This window comes from Artemia franciscana, chromosome 5 (assembly GCF_032884065.1).
Source record: "Artemia franciscana chromosome 5, ASM3288406v1, whole genome shotgun sequence".
NCBI classification, from domain to species: domain Eukaryota; kingdom Metazoa; phylum Arthropoda; class Branchiopoda; order Anostraca; family Artemiidae; genus Artemia; species Artemia franciscana.
In genome coordinates, this window is record NC_088867.1 from 39,864,215 (window position 1) to 39,881,737 (window position 17,523).

A 17,523-nucleotide genomic window follows, 5' to 3' on the forward strand; every position below is an offset into this window, starting at 1 on the left:
CCTTATTCAAAAGGTTTCAGTTGTCATTGGCCCCAGATTACTCTTCTTCAGATTTGTTGGCTCGCAATAAATTGATACCAATTTTGGAAGCCGCGCGTACGGAAGACCATTCAAATGCAAAACTGAGGGGTGTGAGACTTTTTATGGGGGATAAGATTTTCGCATATGATAGTGAATTGGATAAAGTGAAAGAAATCTATCAGGAACAACGCAAGGTTATAGCAGTAGAGGAAAGGAGAACCCATGATAATCAGAGTTTAGACTTGAATCGTAATATGCACAGGGGCAATGAAGTGAGGGTCAGTGAGAGTGTACTCAGTAAAGAAGGATCAAGATCAGCAAAGCAAGAGACATTATTTGAAGTTCAGTCAGGGAAACTTACGCGGGAGAAGATGGCTAGCCCCTATAATGATGATCCAAATGAACCGGAGATATCTTACGTTCGGGCAAATACGAGTAATGAGATTATTGTACGGGAAAGAAGCGGATCCGTGGATTCTGTTCCGAGTGGTCCAAGTTTTGGAAGTGCTATTTCTGTAGTTAGTGGAGAAGAGGGGGGCCGGGTTGATATTGTAGGTGGGCAGTATCATACCCCTGTTAGCCAAGAACAGGTGGTACATTTAGCTCAGCAGGGTGTCAGGCAGGGAAAAATAAATAGTAAGAACATTAGTCCTTTAGAGCAGGATAAAGGCGGGAAAAAAATGCTCGAGTAGGGGAAACAATTCAAGATTATGAATCATATGTGCCTCGTCAGATAGTGAAAGCTCCAGTTTTTTCTCAGGAGCTTCCTATTTTGGGGGATGTATTAGCGCCAGGGCACCAGCCAAAATTACCAGAATAGGAAATGCAGGGTCATAGTGATTCGTGCATAAGTTTTGTAGTTTGGAATTTGCAAGGTTATAGTAGGGAGAAGTTAGAAAATCTATTGGAGTCGAGTACATCAGCAGGCTGTGAGAGTTGGGATATTGTTTGTCTTGTGGAGACATGGAATTCTCTACATGATTTTTTGTTTTGATGTTTGTGAGTGTAGGAGAAAGGCTAACTGTAGATATTATGGAGGAGTTTCCACGCTTATAAGGAATGGAGTATTTAATTTATGTCGTAGGCTAGAAAGTGAGTCTGAAAATCTATTATGGTTGTTAATGTCAGTTAAAAATGTTCACCTTGTTGTTTGTGTTGTGTATTTGCCTCCGAGTAGTAGTTCTTACAGTCGTGAAGATACATGGGAATCGATGGAAAATGAAACGCGGAAGTATAAAAGATTGTTCCCTTGCCGTAATTTTGTTTTTTTAGGGGATTTCAATGCATATACTAGTGAAGAGGTTGAGCTGCAGGTTGGTGAACCCCTTGTAAATGTACCAGGGCAGAATGTTTGTTGGGAAAATGATTGTGAATATGTTTTTCCTATTAGGAAAAATGCGGATAGGTCTCGGAAAATTAATAGATGGGGAAGGAATCTAATAGATTTTTGTAAAAAGGAAGGCTTACTAATTATGAACGGGAGATTGGGAGGAGACTTTGGTAAGGGTGATTTCACATGCTATAGTGGGTCTTGCCCGAGCTTAATTAATTATATTTTATGTAGTTTATCTCTCTGGCCCCAGGCGATGGACCTCAGGGTCCTAGAGTTGGTCGGTTCTGGCCATTCCAGTGTTTCCACAATGGGGATTTCCCCCCTAAAATGGGGATTTTTTAAGTCTTTTAGGGGCGAGATTTTTTTTAGGGATGGAGGCGTTTCAGTATGGAAGGAAGTTGAGCGAATCCTAAATGACCAAGAAATCCAAGAGTGGCAAACTCAAAAGAACCAATCGGTGTTTTTGAGGTTTTACTCCCAAGCTAAATAGTGTTGGAGAGAGGAAGTTTATTTTAAATTTGGGTTGAGTAGGGAGGACTTGAAGAATTTGTTGTTGCTAAGAGGAGATAGTTTAAATTTAGGTATCAGAAGGAAATATTTGGGAAAGTTTAGGCAGGAGGCAGGCCCCTACTTTTGCCCTATGTGTGGCGGGGGGAATGACAATTTAGTTCATTTTGTATCCGAGTGTGAAGAGCTGTCTGAGTTGCGGAAGGAATGTTTTGGACGAGTGTTGGGGAGTGAATGCTGGTTAAAGGAGCGAATGGCTGAGAGGAATGGATATGCTATTAAACAATTGTGTAAGTTTCTTCGTTTAGGGATTAAGCATAGGGAATCATGTTTGAGGAGTTAGCTTGGTAAGAGTTTATTTACGGGCGTTTCTGAATTCATAAAGTGTTTGCAAGTTTGTTTGCTTGTTTAAGTTGTTTGCAAGTTTGTTTGCTTGTTTAAGTTGTTTGTAATTAGGTGTTTGTTTAAAGTTGTATGTGTTTTGCTATGGCCTGCAGGCTTTTTTGCAAATAAATCTTATCTTATCTTAAACAATAAAGCCAACGATGATAAACGCTCATTCATACGCATTATTTCGTTGTCACTTGAAATCGGGCAAAGTCAGGGTTGCGATATCAAAAAATTTCAGAGAATGAGCAGTGGCACCAAATAAGGAGTAAATTCAAAGGTGAATTTTGAATTCATCAACTTTTAGCCAAAACATACAGGTTAAACCTTATGTTCAAAGCATAAATGATGATCGTATGATCTATGGCATTCCTGGGTACAATGCCTAGAAAAATATAAAACAAGGGGTGATAATAGATCGTTAAAGGTCAATATGAACTAGTAATAAAAGAGAGAAGTAGTTAGTAAATAATTAATTTTGCTTATTCATAAGGCTATTCTCTGCCTTTCCTTTCTACTATGTAGTCGAACAACAACTAAATGGCTATTCTAGAAGGCGCTCTATCATAATTTTATAGTGATTTCATTTTGGACATGAAATTTCTACAAAAAAAGAAATACAATGTAGGCAGACGTGGAATATTGTTCAATATGCAACTATTGACCGATTCAAAATTTTCACGAAACGTTAGGTTAGTTTAAGAACTAGCAAAGTGCTGAAACCCTATAGGCAAGTGTGTATTTTCCTGATGAGCCCTTGTGTTGGGTTGTTGCCTCTGAATTATTTGTCTTTTTATACTGTTTTAATATTTGGTAAATGACGAGTTAAACTTACTTACGACACAACTGCCTGTCCATGGATTATTCTTTATGGTTGATTGTGTATGGCTATACTGTTTGACCTATGTAATTGTATGAATGAGTAGGGTTAAGGCCTCATTCAAGTACTGATCTATATTAATTACTAATTTAGGAAAACAGTCTTCCTTTTCTCCTTCTGTCCTCCTTTTTTTATGTGTTTGTGCTGTTGTATTGGCGATTTCTTTTTTCATTATAGGAGCAAAGCTTAGGAGCCATTCTTCATTCTTCAACAATTTTATTAAATACAATTCGTAACTGTCCGTAATTCCTAGCTATTCATTTGAAGTTATTCAATTAGCAACTGAAGCCAATATTTGACCAGAGTACTTTTACTACTTGAGTCCAGTTGGCTTTGACGAGAAAGCATACCCAGTTTTATCTCACGGCTGGGAGGTGAAGTTCAAGCTTTCAGGAGAAGGTTTTTGGGGATAATAAGCTGTAATTTTGTGTTTGAGGGAAGGCGAAACCTTTTTTTTTTTGGTTCTCACAGAAGTGTATACTACGGGTTTGCGCCACACTTGTGTATATGCTTAGGGTTTTGTGTATTTGCCTCCGAGTAGTAGTTCTTACAGTCGTGAAGATACATGGGAATCGATGAAAAATGAAACGCAGAAGTATAAAAGATTGTTCCCTTGCCGTAATTTTGTTTTTTTAGGGGATTTCAATGCATATACTAGTGAAGAGGTTGAGCTGCAGGCTGGTGAACCCCTTGTAAATGTACCAGGGCAGAATGTTTGTTGGGAAAATGATTGTGAATATGTTTTTCCTATTAGGAAAAGTGCGGATAGGTCTCGGAAAATTAATAGATGGGGAAGGAATCTAATAGATTTTTGTAAAAAGGAAGGCTTACTAATTATGAACGGGAGATTGGGAGGAGACTTTGGTAAGGGTGATTTCACATGCTATAGTGGGTCTTGCCCGAGCTTAATTGATTATATTTTATGTAGTTTATCTCTCTGGCCCCAGGCGATGGACCTCAGGGTCCTAGAGTTGGTCGGTTCTGGCCATTCCAGTGTTTCCACAATGGGGATTTCCCCCCTAAAATGGGGATTTTTTAAGTCTTTTAGGGGCGAGATTTTTTTTAGGGATTTGGGGATTTTCTAGGGATTTTCCCTCTCCCATGGACTTTTAGGGAAATTTTAGGGGGTTTTCCTTTAATTTGTTCATTATCATCATCTTCTTGATCAGAGAAGCGGGATAATTTGTTTTAGGATCTGTTTCCTTGCAGATTGAACTTGGAATCACAGAGAAGAACTTCTTCAGTTGCTTAAAAAGTTTTTAACACCACACAGATTTTGAGATGTACAGAAGTCCTAAGCAACAAACTAGCAACAATGAACTGTTTGAAACAGTTCCATGCTGATGTGGGCTTCAAACAATAATTTCAGCTGGGACTGTTCTCGATTAATGAAGTCATATGATTTGTCATTTTTGGGTTGTTTTTTCATAAGATTATTTGGTAGATAGCATGTCATTTTTTTACAGGTCAGATAAATAAAGTTATAATATATTTTGATAGTTTTATAGGGTACGTAGTTGTTCTTACTGTAGTAAATTTTTTTGACAAGCATTTCATGTATGATTCTTTTTCTCCACAGTACTCGCATGATGTTTACGATTTTTTGTGTAAAACAAAAAAAAACTTGAACTCGAACTTGTAGCCAGCTTTATGAGTACTGACGTGAATAATAGAGGTAGGCTATAACTATTCAAACACCTCTCTTACCATTTCATTACCCTAGTTTTTGACAGACAAACAAACAGACAGCCATTTTTTAAAAACAATAGCACATGTAGGAATAAATGGATTGCGTGTTTTTTGGCAAGGGAAAATCAACCCAGGGGAAAATCATGAACCTCTATACTATAATTGGTAAATTTTTTGTTGTTCATATTTTTGACTTACAAATAAAGTGAACATTCCACTCGATGTCCTTTTTTATGTTCTTTACAAATATAACAATCACTTCTGTCGCAAATTCAAATTTAAGCACAATTTGAGCTCTTGAAATCAAAATATTTCTAGTTTTGGGGTATAAACAAAGCTTAAAACATTGGTCTCAGCATTGAACTTCCTGCAGAAGGACAATGTGGAATCAACTAGTGCTTTAGAAATTAATGTGAACAATCGGAAGATTTAACTTCCCCTTGAAAGCGTTTACTTCGGTCCGAATGGACAAGATTCCCTCTGTACATTAAAGTCAGATACCACCGTCCCCCCTGATTCAATCGAAGTAGTTCTCAAAGCTGCACAGGCGCTCCATATCAAAGCAGTAGGCCAGATACAGAAAAGGTTCCATTTCGAAGACAACATTTACAAATATGCTGAAATGAGCCCAATCACTTCAGCTTGCCTCTCTGCTATCTTTTGTTAGGAAGTATGGACAGATCCCATGGGACGGAACCAAAACCGAGCAGGAATGGAGGAGGCAGAGCCTCATTGATATTGAAAACGTCAAAACAATGGATGCCGTGACATGCTGGTGTTTGGTATTGGTGAAAAAAAAATGCTGCCAGAACAGAATTTGTATCCTAGCCTGAAACCAGCAGTATTATTTATTTTACACTGTTCCATTTTCAAATGTCCATGTCAAGAGGTTTTTCAGTGCTGTAAAAGTAGTAAAAACTGACCGTCAGAATAAATTGAAAACATAAACTTTGCAGGGAATTTTAAAAAACAAAATATAGAGTGAAAAGGGCTCAAGAAAGTGTGGAATGTGAAGATGATCAGTTACTTCACCACATGAGAATGGTGAAAGCTTCAGTCACTATACAAAAAAAATGTTAAAGACACATCAGAGGAAGATAAGGTCTGATTACGTTTTACAAGTTACGATTGAGCAGTATTAAACATCTTGTACTGTAATCTACATTACAGTGTTAAATTTTCTTTTCTATTTGCTTAATATTATTTGAATTATATTTGAAGCTATTTGTATTTAGCTGATGATTAAAAAGCACTTTAAACGGCATGACGAGACATTCTATTATGGTAGTGATAGCTAAACTTCAATCTAAGAAGCCAAAATATGTTACCTTTCAATGGTACGGGTAAAATGAGATAGGGAGAAGTGGTTCAGGGAGTAATTAGAAAATGGGAGATTTTTAGGGATTTTGGAACTGAAGATGGGGATTTCTAGGGATTTTTCAGGTCTTTATTAGGGGTTTAGAAACTGAGAAAGTGGAAACACTGGACCATTTACCAGTGAGTCTTCAGCTGAGAGGGTGTATTCGACGGTCTGAAAGGGTAAAAGAATGGTCTACGCGTGAGGTAAGAATACGAAAACCAGTTTGGATAGTCAAGGAGAAAGAAGAATTGGTTAAAAAGAAACTAGAAAGTGAGGAATTTCAAAATGATTGCCACTCGATTTTGAATTTTTCAGAACCAGCTGAAATGGATCAAGCGGTTTCGGTAATTATAGATAGAATCTATGAGAGCATCAGGCCTTTAGTGCAGGATAGAAGACAGACGGCCAAAAAAGATGAGGGTTTTTTTCGATGAGGAATGTAGGCAGAAAAGGGAAGAGGTAATTAGGAGTTTTAGGCTACTTAAAGCAACGGACCCATCGGATCAGGAATTAAACTTCTGCAGGCTATCTGAATATAGGAAAGTAAGGTCGAATTATAATAGGGTTAAAAGACTTAAAAAGAAAGAGAGGCAGAAGGAGATTAATGAAGAAATTAAGAGAGCTTAGTGAAAAACCCTGCTCTGTGCAGGTGTGAAAAACCCTAGAGAGTTTTGGTCGGTAGTTAAATGTTCAATCCAGGGCCTGGGAATAAGAGGAGATGTCCCGCCAGTTGAGACGTGGCCTGATTATTTTGAAAAGATGGAGTCTGAACATGTCAGGACGAATGATTTGAATGGGTTAAATGATAGTGAGTTAGGGAGGGTGAATTACCCTTTAAGGCAGAATGATTACGATTTAATTAGGCCTGTATCTGAAAGAGAAATTTGGGATCAGTTGAAAAAGATGAAGGGTAACACGTGTCCAGGAATAGATGGTATATCTACAAAGGTCCTGAGGTTGGGAAGGACAACTATAATACCTATGTTGGCTTTGATTTTCTCGTTTGTAGTGGAGAAAGCTTATTGGCCTCACTCGTGGGACATTTCGGTAGCAGTGCCTCTTTTTAAGAAAGGCAATAAAATGTTACATGACAATTTTAGGTCTGTCTTTATGGGGAATGTGGTAAGTAAACTATTTCGTAAGGTTTTGGAATTTAGGCTAAGAGATTGGTTAGATAAAGAGGAAATACTGAGTCCGGTACAAGCGGGATTCAGATCGACGTTCAGCACTGTTAACCATATTTTTACTTTGGAAATATTGAGACGAAATATGCTAGAGGAAAAAATGGTCGGCTATTCGTAGCCTTTTTAGACCTGAGAAGTGCTTTTAACTCGGTGAACAGGAGGTTGTTAATTGAAAGCCTGTTAAATAGGCTTGCCGTCTTGTTTTGTAGCGATAATAGCAGCTATGTATCGGATGATGAAGTTTGTTGTAAAGGTGATGGGGAAATTTTCTAGACTGGTTACGTCTCATTTGGGTGTGAAACAAGGATGTACTTTATCCCCAAAGCTTTTCTCCTTGTTTGTTAATAATTTAGACAGTTTTATGAAAAATAATGGAGCCCCATTTGTATCTTTGGATTGGTTCAGGCTATCATGTATGTTATTTGCGGATGATATAGTAGTAGTGGCGGATAGTAGCGAGAATCTTCAGAAGCAATTAGATTTAATAAAAGATTACTTAGAAAAGAAGGATTTGGAGTTAAACGCTAAGAAGTCAGTAGTACTAGTATTTAGGAGCAAAGGAGAGGTTGATTCTGAGGTTGTTTTTAATTTTGGAAGTGATGCTGGAGGTTAAAGAGGAGTTTGTTTATCTGGGTGTAAAGTTTATTGCACTAAAGGGGATGTCTAGGCATGTGGAAGATTGCAATTTAAGGGGTAAAAGGTTAACAAATTTGCTGTTGAGAAGTAATTTACGTTAGCTAGCTGACATGAGGATTCAGAAAAGGGTGTTCCAGACAAAAGTAGTTACTGGTCTACATTGGGGGGTCGGAGGTTTGGGGTTTCGCTAAAGTCGCTAAGTTGGAAGTAGTTCAACTAAGATATTTTGAGAGAATATTAGGCTTGAAGGATTCATTTAGTTCAGTGGTATTGAAAGGAGACTTGGGGCTTTTCACTTTAAGGAGTGGTAGATTGGTTAAAATGGTGAAATATTGGGAGAAAATAATTAGACTACCTAGAGTTCGGCTTCATAAGTCAGCGTATTTGGAGAGTTTGAAGGACGGTAGACGGGATTCGTGGGCAAATCAGGTCAAGAAAATACTGGATATTTCGGGCCTTTCAGAGATGTGAAATGAAGGTAAAGGATCAGTGGATGGAAGCGTTTCAGTATGGAAGGAAGTTGAGCGAATCCTAAATGACCAAGAAATCCAAGAGTGGCAAACTCAAAAGAACCAATCGGTGTCTTTGAGGTTTTACTCCCAAGCTAAAGAGTGTTGGAGAGAGGAAGTTTATTTTAAATTTGGGTTGAGTAGGGAGGACTTGAAGAATTTGTTGTTGCTAAGAGGAGATAGTTTAAATTTAGGTATCAGAAGGAAATATTTGGGAAAGTTTAGGCAGGAGGCAGGCCCCTACTTTTGCCCTATGTGTGGCGGGGGGAATGAAAATTTAGTTCATTTTGTATCCGAGTGTGAAGAGCTGTCTGAGTTGCGGAAGGAATGTTTTGGACGAGTGTTGGGGAGTGAATGCTGGTTAAAGGAGCGAATGGCTGAGAGGAATGGATATGCTATTAAACAGTTGTGTAAGTTTCTTCGTTTAGAGATTAAGCATAGGGAATCATGTTTGAGGAGTTAGCTTGGTAAGAGTTTATTTACGGGCGTTTCTGAATTCATAAAGTGTTTGCAAGTTTGTTTGCTTGTTTAAGTTGTTTGCAAGTTTGTTTGCTTGTTTAAGTTGTTTGTAATTAGGTGTTTGTTTAAAGTTGTATGTGTTTTGCTATGGCCTGCAGGCTTTTTTGCAAATAAATCTTATCTTATCTTAAACAATAAAGCCAACGATGATAAACGCTCATTCATACGCATTATTTCGTTGTCACTTGAAATCGCGCAAAGTCAGGGTTGCGATATCAAAAAATTTCAGAGAATGAGCAGTGGCACCAAATAAGGAGTAAATTCAAAGGTGAATTTTGAATTCATCAACTTTTAGCCAAAACATACAGGTTAAACCTTATGTTCAAAGCATAAATGATAATCGTATGATCTATGGCATTCCTGGGTACAATGCCTAGAAAAATATAAAACAAGGGGTGATAATAGATCGTTAAAGGTCAATATGAACTAGTAATAAAAGAGAGAAGTAGTTAGTAAATAATTAATTTTGCTTATTCATAAGGCTATTCTCTGCCTTTCCTTTCTACTATGTAGTCGAACAACAACTAAATGGCTCTTCTAGAAGGCGCTCTATCATAATTTTATAGTGATTTCATTTTGGACATGAAATTTCTACAAAAAAAGAAATACAATGTAGGCAGACGTGGAATATTGTTCAATATGCAACTATTGACCGATTCAAAATTTTCACGAAACATTAGGTTAGTTTAAGAACTAGCAAAGTGCTGGAACCCTATAGGCAAGTGTGTATTTTCCTGATGAGCCCTTGTGTTGGGTTGTTGCCTCTGAATTATTTGTCTTTTTATACTGTTTTTAATATTTGGTAAATGACGAGTTAAACTTACGACACAACTGCCTGTCCATGGATTATTCTTTATGGTTGATTGTGTATGGCTATACTGTTTGACCTATGTAATTGTATGGATGAGTAGGGTTAAGGCCTCATTCAAGTACTGATCTATATTAATTACTAATTTAGGAAAACAGTCTTCCTTTTCTCCTTCTGTCCTCCTTTTTTTTATGTGTTTGTGCTATTGTATTGGCGATTTCTTTTTTCATTATAGGAGCAAAGCTTAGGAGCCATTCTTCATTCTTCAACAATTTTATTAAATACAATTCGTAACTGTCCGTAATACCTAGCTATTCACTTGAAGTTATTCAATTAGCAACTGAAGCCAATATTTGACCAGAGTACTTTTACTACTTGAGTCCAGTTGGCTTTGACGAGAAAGCATACCCAGTTTTATCTCACGGCTGGGAGGTGAAGTTTAAGCTTTCAGGAGAAGGTTTTTTGGGGATAATAAGCTGTAATTTTGTGTTTGAGGGAAGACGAAACCTTTTTTTTTGGTTCTCACAGAAGTGTATACTACGGTTTGCGCCACAATTGTGTATATACCTACGGTTTTGTGTAAGGCTTGGTTGTGCCGCAAGCTTTCGGGAAGTTTCTCCTGCAATACACAATATTATTATAGTTCTAACATTTGCAATTTGCAACACTGGCCTCCACCTTTCTTTTTGATTTTCTCTTCAATTCCTTCACCATAAGCATGATAAGTGACGACAACTACACAGGTATTTACATGGAAATTGGAAAGCAAGTACAGACTTAACTTCATTTTGAAAATATTGAAGGATTTTAACTCGTTTTTACTTCCAGTTTGGCGAGTCGAATCAAATCTAATAGATCAAGATTAAGAACTACCATGAGCGATTTATCCGCGTAGTTATTCAAAACGTCACTTATCATAGTAGCAAAAATTGTCCAGGTGAAAGGTTAAAACAACCCCATTGAGACGAAGTTCAAAATACTTCTTGTTACGATTAAAGTAAAATAGTCCAAACCCACTATGCACGTGCGGCAGGTGACAGCAATTTAGAGGACTATGCAAAGTACAAGGGAGCCAAAGAAGGTAGGATGCCGCGGATTAGACTGGTTTGGGTATATAAGCCACTGATTAAAATAATTGGAACAATAACATTATTATATATAAATGCGTTTATAGCAGTATTCGTGGTTCTCAGAGACATAGAAGCTTCATAAGATAAGGACTGGTTAATTACACTACACTTATCCTAGTCAAACGCGGTAATAGCTCTGAAAACGAATGGAGCCAGCACCTTACGGCACTTCATCATCTAAACCCTACAATCAAGATTGAAAACCCCTATGTAGCTGATCAGGACCAGGTGAATCAGTATCTCATACTTTTAGCGACCAAATCAAAAGCAGACTCGTTTTTGAGTCAAAATTAGAAAGCAAAATGCACGCAACAATATAGAATATTCATTAAATTTTGCAAGTGCTATCTGATGAAAATCGTCAATAATTCTTTTTCTTCACATATTTCTAAAGAATTAACATTTGTTTTGTTTCGTTGTCTGTGATATTTAGATCCTCTTAAAGTGTTTCGCCATTTTTAAGCAAATAAGTCGCTAAGGGATTACCTCCCGTAAATTTGTGAGTGTCCTATCTGGGCTGTCAAAGAAGTTAGTATTAACACCGTCTTCATCAAAGAATGAAGAAAATATGGGGAACTTAATAAGAGTGGAAACTGATTGTATTTTGAAAACGCCATCTAGCATTAGACAACATTCTATAGCGCTAAGCTGCTTTAGACTTAATGTCTTCAGATGTTTTATAATGTAGGGTGGGGGCTTATAATCACTTACGGAGGAAATTCAGCTTTAGTTCTTTGGTGAGAATCCAAGTTTCTCGGTCTCTTTCATACTCACAGTAGTTTTTTTGTACTATTTTTTTTTTATCCAAACAACAGCTAAGTAAGTCGATTCTTTAAGATACTCTAATATGGTTTATAACATTATGCAAGTGAAATTTTTTAGACATTGATTTTATGACATTCAAATCGAATAGTGTTCCGTATTTGTTTTTTGAAAGATTCTAAACTTTTTGTAGACATCAATTTTTTTTAAATAAGTAACTTCGGGGAAAACCCTGATTACAAAGGAGGAAAGGATCTATAAGTACAGGCGAAGCAGAAAAAACCAACTAAACATTGTTAGAAGAGTACTGAATGGCATCAGCAAGTATCCTTTTAACTTTTTAAGGCATCAATAATTACTGTTGCCAAATACCAAATTCAGATCACTGTATATGATGTGTTATGGCGTTCAATGAAGAATTACAAAACTAAAAAAAAAATTACAGCTAGACCACGGATTGCAATACCGTCATTTTGTCGGAAATGAATGAATCTAAGAATGCATCAATATATGGCAAAAATTTATCTACCTTAGGGTTTAAAAAAAAACATTTTTTTTAAAGTTATCCAACCTAAAGGATTTGTCTATTCCCTTTGGTCTAAAATAATCCAACGTGAGTTTAAGGTTCCTAGTTTTAAGAGAGAGTTTGCCTGTTTTGGTCCGAACTTTTATCAAATCTAGCTTTTATTTCCATGTCTTGTTTTTCAACAAAATAAAAAAGATTCTCTTTCGACACTTGATGACTGATGACACTAGTTTTACCGTTTTATTCTGTTTCGATGTCAATCTATTAAAACTTTTCGGGTAGAAAAACAAAATTCAGTTCATTTAAATAAAAGGAAAAAAAGCAAAAAAATATGGGACAACATGTCAAAACATGACATCCTAGCGGCTTACAGGCTATACTTTCTTTAATAGCTTCCACTAACTTAAAAATGACACAGCAGAGACAATTTGCATTACAAAATTACATTTAACAAAAGGTATTCCAAGACAAATTATTTTTGGGTACGTTTTTAAACACAGAGACATTGACTGAAGGATTTTGAGGTTGTTGATTGAATTTTAACAGAGATGAGTTTCGGAACCAATTTGATTAGCATGTTGGTCCATATTAGACAAATGCATACTCTAAACATGGTTTTAAAGGAAGAATAGTGCGATTCTAGAAACAAAGGATAGGATGACCCAAGAAAATGTTCAAGCTTAGATTATTAATTGTGAAGCGGCTGAATCATCAAACATTTTAGCCTTGAATTTTAGTCCTTTATTTCCTTTATTCCTACCAGGGTGTCGATAAGGGAGAGGAAGAGGAAAATAACATGTCTTTTATTTTATCCCCCCAACAGATTTCACAAGCTTTTTTGGAATTTTATTGCGAAAAAAACTCCCTAGATTCTGACAAATATTTTTTTTTGTCTTTTCACTAAAAAAAAGAAAAAAAAAATCTGTGGCTCCCCCCTTGCCTTCAATGTAAAGTTGTAATAAAAGTATTTTTGGAGGTTTCGAGAGTCCAAGATATGAAAATGGGATAAAAATTTGTCTTAAGAAAACTCTGACACTTCATTTAGGAATAAATGGAGACGAACAGGGTATATGAGGTACACTGGAAATGGAAAGACTGAATGGTTATGACAGTAGTCAAATATGGTTCAGAAATGACGGCGCTTCGAAAGTCTAAGGAGGATATCCAAATTTTATCTACGGGAATTGTGGAGTGATAGTTTTTTTGTATTAGTTTAATTTACCGTATATCAAACAGTAAGTAGCAATAAAATTGTAATTGTGATACACTGTCTATAGCTGTAATCTGTGATGAAAGAAGGTATAATCGAGGTTATTTCTTGTTTCATGGAAAAGAAAAACTTTAAGGAAAAGGGATAACCTATCCACGGAAAGGTTATCAAATATTGTGCACTGCTGTGGCCAGGACGGGTTAAGTTGGGTGAAGAAAGAGGTCGGTAGTGTAAAAGAAAATTTTTGAAGGAAATGGGAAATTCATAAGAAGGAGCAAAGAGATTTTTTTTTTTTTTAAGAGTGGGAAAAAGAAGCAGCATACAAAGCTGTGTTGGTCTTAGGAGGCTTGGTACGGTAATGATTACTTATTCGTTGTGAAAAAACTTAAAACATAGAGATAGAAAAAGAAAAGCTGAGAGAGAGAGAGGGAGAGGGAGAGGGAAAGAGAGAGAGAGAGAGAGAGAGAGAGAGAGAGAGAGAGAGTTCCTTTACTGCAGTACAGGCATGTAACCTAATCTTAAAAACACACACAGAGAAATTACAAAAATAAACCAGCATGACTTTAAGAATCTCATAATTTGAAAATAATACAACTCCAGTACCTGAATAACATGGATAATTAAACATGAATAATGTTTATAAATAAAAAACATGAATAACATGAATAATGAGTGAAATAACATGAATAATTAAAACCATTAATAACTTACCATTGCCATATAAGACAATGAGTCCAAGCGTCATGAGCAATGGATGCCAGTTGAATTCATGAGCAATATCTGATTGCCACGCGAAGCCACCTCTGAAGGACACAAGCCACACGCCCAGCAACACTACTATTGTTAATGCAGATAAGCAGGAGAGGCAATAAAGGAATAAGAAAAGTCGCGTGCTTCCTATTGATTCCATGGCAGTTCAACTTGTAATCTATAAGTGAAATTGAGATATTAGCTAATATTTCAGAAGGCAATCTGACTAAAGTTATTTTACATTTTCTAAAATTAAGTTTTAGCGCAAGACTTCAGGTTAGCTTCTAGATTTTTGTAGTCACAAGGATATTCTCTAGAAATAAGACTTTATGGAAGAAAATGAAAAAAAAAACTTTTTACTATTAAAAGTAATAGGCGTTTTGATCCCCTTTTCCAAACCATCGATGCAATAATAAAAATATTACTTCATTATATACTGGAAATTTCTATTAATCTAATTTCAGAATCGTCTCCGGTTCAACTCCCCACTCCTCCTCCCCCAATGACACAGTATAGCCCTAAGCTATTTTACAAATTTTTATGATTTTTGACAAATAAGTGCAAAAAAATTCAAACCATCAAAATCACCAAAGTTTTGTATATAGTCCACGGCTATATCCAGACATTAGAACGGGGACAGTTAAACTGGAAGCGGAATCTGGAATTCCAATGCACAGAAATAATATTCTGAGCGTAACGCAGCACTATTTTTATTACAGTTCTTAGAACAGAAAACGGGATCAACAAGAATGTTACCCAGTAATTTTACTATACATATTCTAAAACACACACTTGTGATCATTTTAGATGATCCACCACACTAGAAAAAATAAAGAAATCCTGGAAATTTTTGCAGAAGATGATTGGGATCTAAAGTGAAATCCATCCAATAATATTCGTCTTGAATTTATAGCCCTAGTCAAATTGGCTTCTAAATGGTTCAATTATTTTACTACAAGCCAATATTGTGGAGCTAGCGAGTTACACAACTCATAGCAACATGAAAATCAACATATTTTCAAAGTTTTATCCTTATATTCATAGGCCTACGTTTGGATATAGGGGGCATTAGTAGCTGTGTGGCATCAAAATAAAAAAAAAAGTCCCTAAAATTATGAAATGCTGAAGTAATGTAGATATTATCAGTGTTGCAGAGATAATACCTCACTAAAAATCGTGTACTCCTTCCAAAATAAATTCTATCAGACGTGTCTGTTTCTAATGCAAAAAAAATCGGGCCACAAGATTAGATTGAACGAAAAAAAAGGAGAAATTTACATCTTCAACTAATTGTCAACACAAGGCCGTATTCAGGGAAAGGGTTAGGGGGTATAAACTCCCCCCCCAAAAATGTCCGACTCACAAAAACGTAACAAAGATGTATATAAACAAATTTCTGATAGATTTTTCAAGTTTTTTTGTATCCCCCCCCCAAAAAAAAACATCCTGGATTCGGGCCCTGTATTAACATGAACAGGCAAACTAACAATTTTTATGTCAATTTCGCTCCCAAGTGACCAAAAGACGAAAACGGATTTGGTCCGCTTGAATACTGAACCCCCATTTATTCTAGAACCTATTTCAATCGAGCTTAAATGAGATAATAGCATGGGTCTCAATTGGGGGAGAGAGGGAGGCTAGAATTTGCCCCCAAATAGATTTTCTTTTAGGCGTTTTTTTTTTATTTAGGCGTATATCTTCTTTGGACCTTCATTGAAAAAAAACAACAACTTTTCCTTCTTCTAAGATTCCGGGCAATAGATTTTGCCCCCACCCTCAACTAATCCAATAAAGATCACTTACCAGATTCTAAAGCTATTCCATTACAAATAGAGGGAAGACTAATTTATTCTTAGCCAAATTCAACAGGTTGTTTATCCAGCAGAGGACTATTGCCTCCCTGAATTGTGACGCTTTCAAAAGCGAGAAATCGATTAGAAGCACCTTGTGTGCGCTAGAGCAGAATTGCGATAAGCTAATCAATTTTATATCGATAAGAACTAACAAGACAGAACTGTTAAGATATAAAGCAATAAAAATGTTGAGAATTTACTACTGATAATACTTCAGGTACTTGTGTACATTGTAAGATGTTGCTTTGTGCTCCTGTTGCTATCAACCTTACAAGTTTGGTTCAGAAGACTGATTCTGATCTTGATAAAAAAAAAGAAAAAAAAGCTGATTGGTTATGCAAAGACCATTCCAAATTGAGGAAATTACAACAGACATACTCTGCCTAAGATTTGCTCGATCTTTTGTGATCGCTCTGCCCTACACGCTTCTGGTGTTTTCCCAGAGTAACGAGGACACCAAAAATGAAAACTAATTCTTTAAATTGGTTACGTGGAGTCTTGCACAACCATATACATCTTAGAAAATTAGGAAAGCCGGGAATTCAATTTTTAATGAAGAAAATCTGCATTTTTTTTTCTAGCGTCCAGCAAAGTTCAAACAGTTCGTGGTAACGAACTGTAAGGAGCGACCCTGGTCAATAGTAAACGAAACTCTAAAAAACGGAATTTTGGTACTAATAGACACATCAAAAGAATCAAATGTTTATGCTGATTTAAAAATATAAGTATCATCAAATTTATTCTTAACCATCAAAAGTTAAAAGCCTGAGAAAATTCCCCTTATTTTGGAAAATAGGGGAAACAAATTGTCCCCTAAAAGTCATAGAAAATCCCGAAATTACAGATAAAACTCTACTGTAGAAGTTTCAAGCTCCTATCTACAAAAATGTGGAATATTGTATTTTTTGCCAGAAGGCAGATCACGGATGCGTGTTTATTTGTTTGTTTGTTTTTTTGTTTTTTTCCCAGGGGTAATCGTATCGACCCAGTTGTCTTAGAATATTGCAAGAGGGCTCATTCTAACGGAAATGAAAAGTTCTAGTGCCCTTTTTAAGTGACCAAAAAATTGGAGGGCACCTAGGCCATGTAAATGAGCCTTCACATCATTGCTAGGTGAACCAGTTATGCAAATTATGTCCCTACCGGCTTATGTAAATGAGATTCAAATGGCCATAGGGATTGTTCTCTCCGCGGTGTCTAACCCCATACTACTTTCAACCACATAAAAGATCAAAAGTTAAGCAGAATTTCCATCCATATAAACAATAAAGCCTCTCTCCGTCCACCCAAAATTCTATAGTAAAAATATTACTAAAGACTTATTCAACAAAACTAATGTTCACCAACAAAAGATTCCACCAGATTCAGCACATCAGAGAACCCTATTACAGAGGTTTCTAGCTCCTATCTACAAAAAAATTGGAATTTTGTGTTTCTTTTTGCCAGAAGAAATATCACG

The 17,523-nt window shown here is 36.3% G+C and overlaps 1 protein-coding gene across 3 annotated transcripts in view; it reads right to left on the bottom strand.

Moving 5' to 3' along the window:
* LOC136027396 (transmembrane ascorbate-dependent reductase CYB561-like) overlaps positions 1-17,523 on the bottom strand; it is a 74,551-nt gene that overhangs the window by 19,449 nt on the left and 37,579 nt on the right. For 2 of the 3 annotated variants that reach the window (XM_065704607.1, XM_065704609.1), the window contains exons 1-2: positions 16,015-16,160; positions 14,173-14,389 (exon numbers count right to left, since the gene is read on the bottom strand). In XM_065704607.1, the coding sequence (XP_065560679.1) occupies positions 14,173-14,371 (199 nt within the window). In that variant the 5' untranslated portion in view covers positions 14,372-14,389; positions 16,015-16,160. Of the gene's footprint in view, positions 1-14,172; positions 14,390-16,014; positions 16,161-17,523 lie in introns of those variants that run through there. The other variant, XM_065704608.1, reaches the window with a different exon arrangement.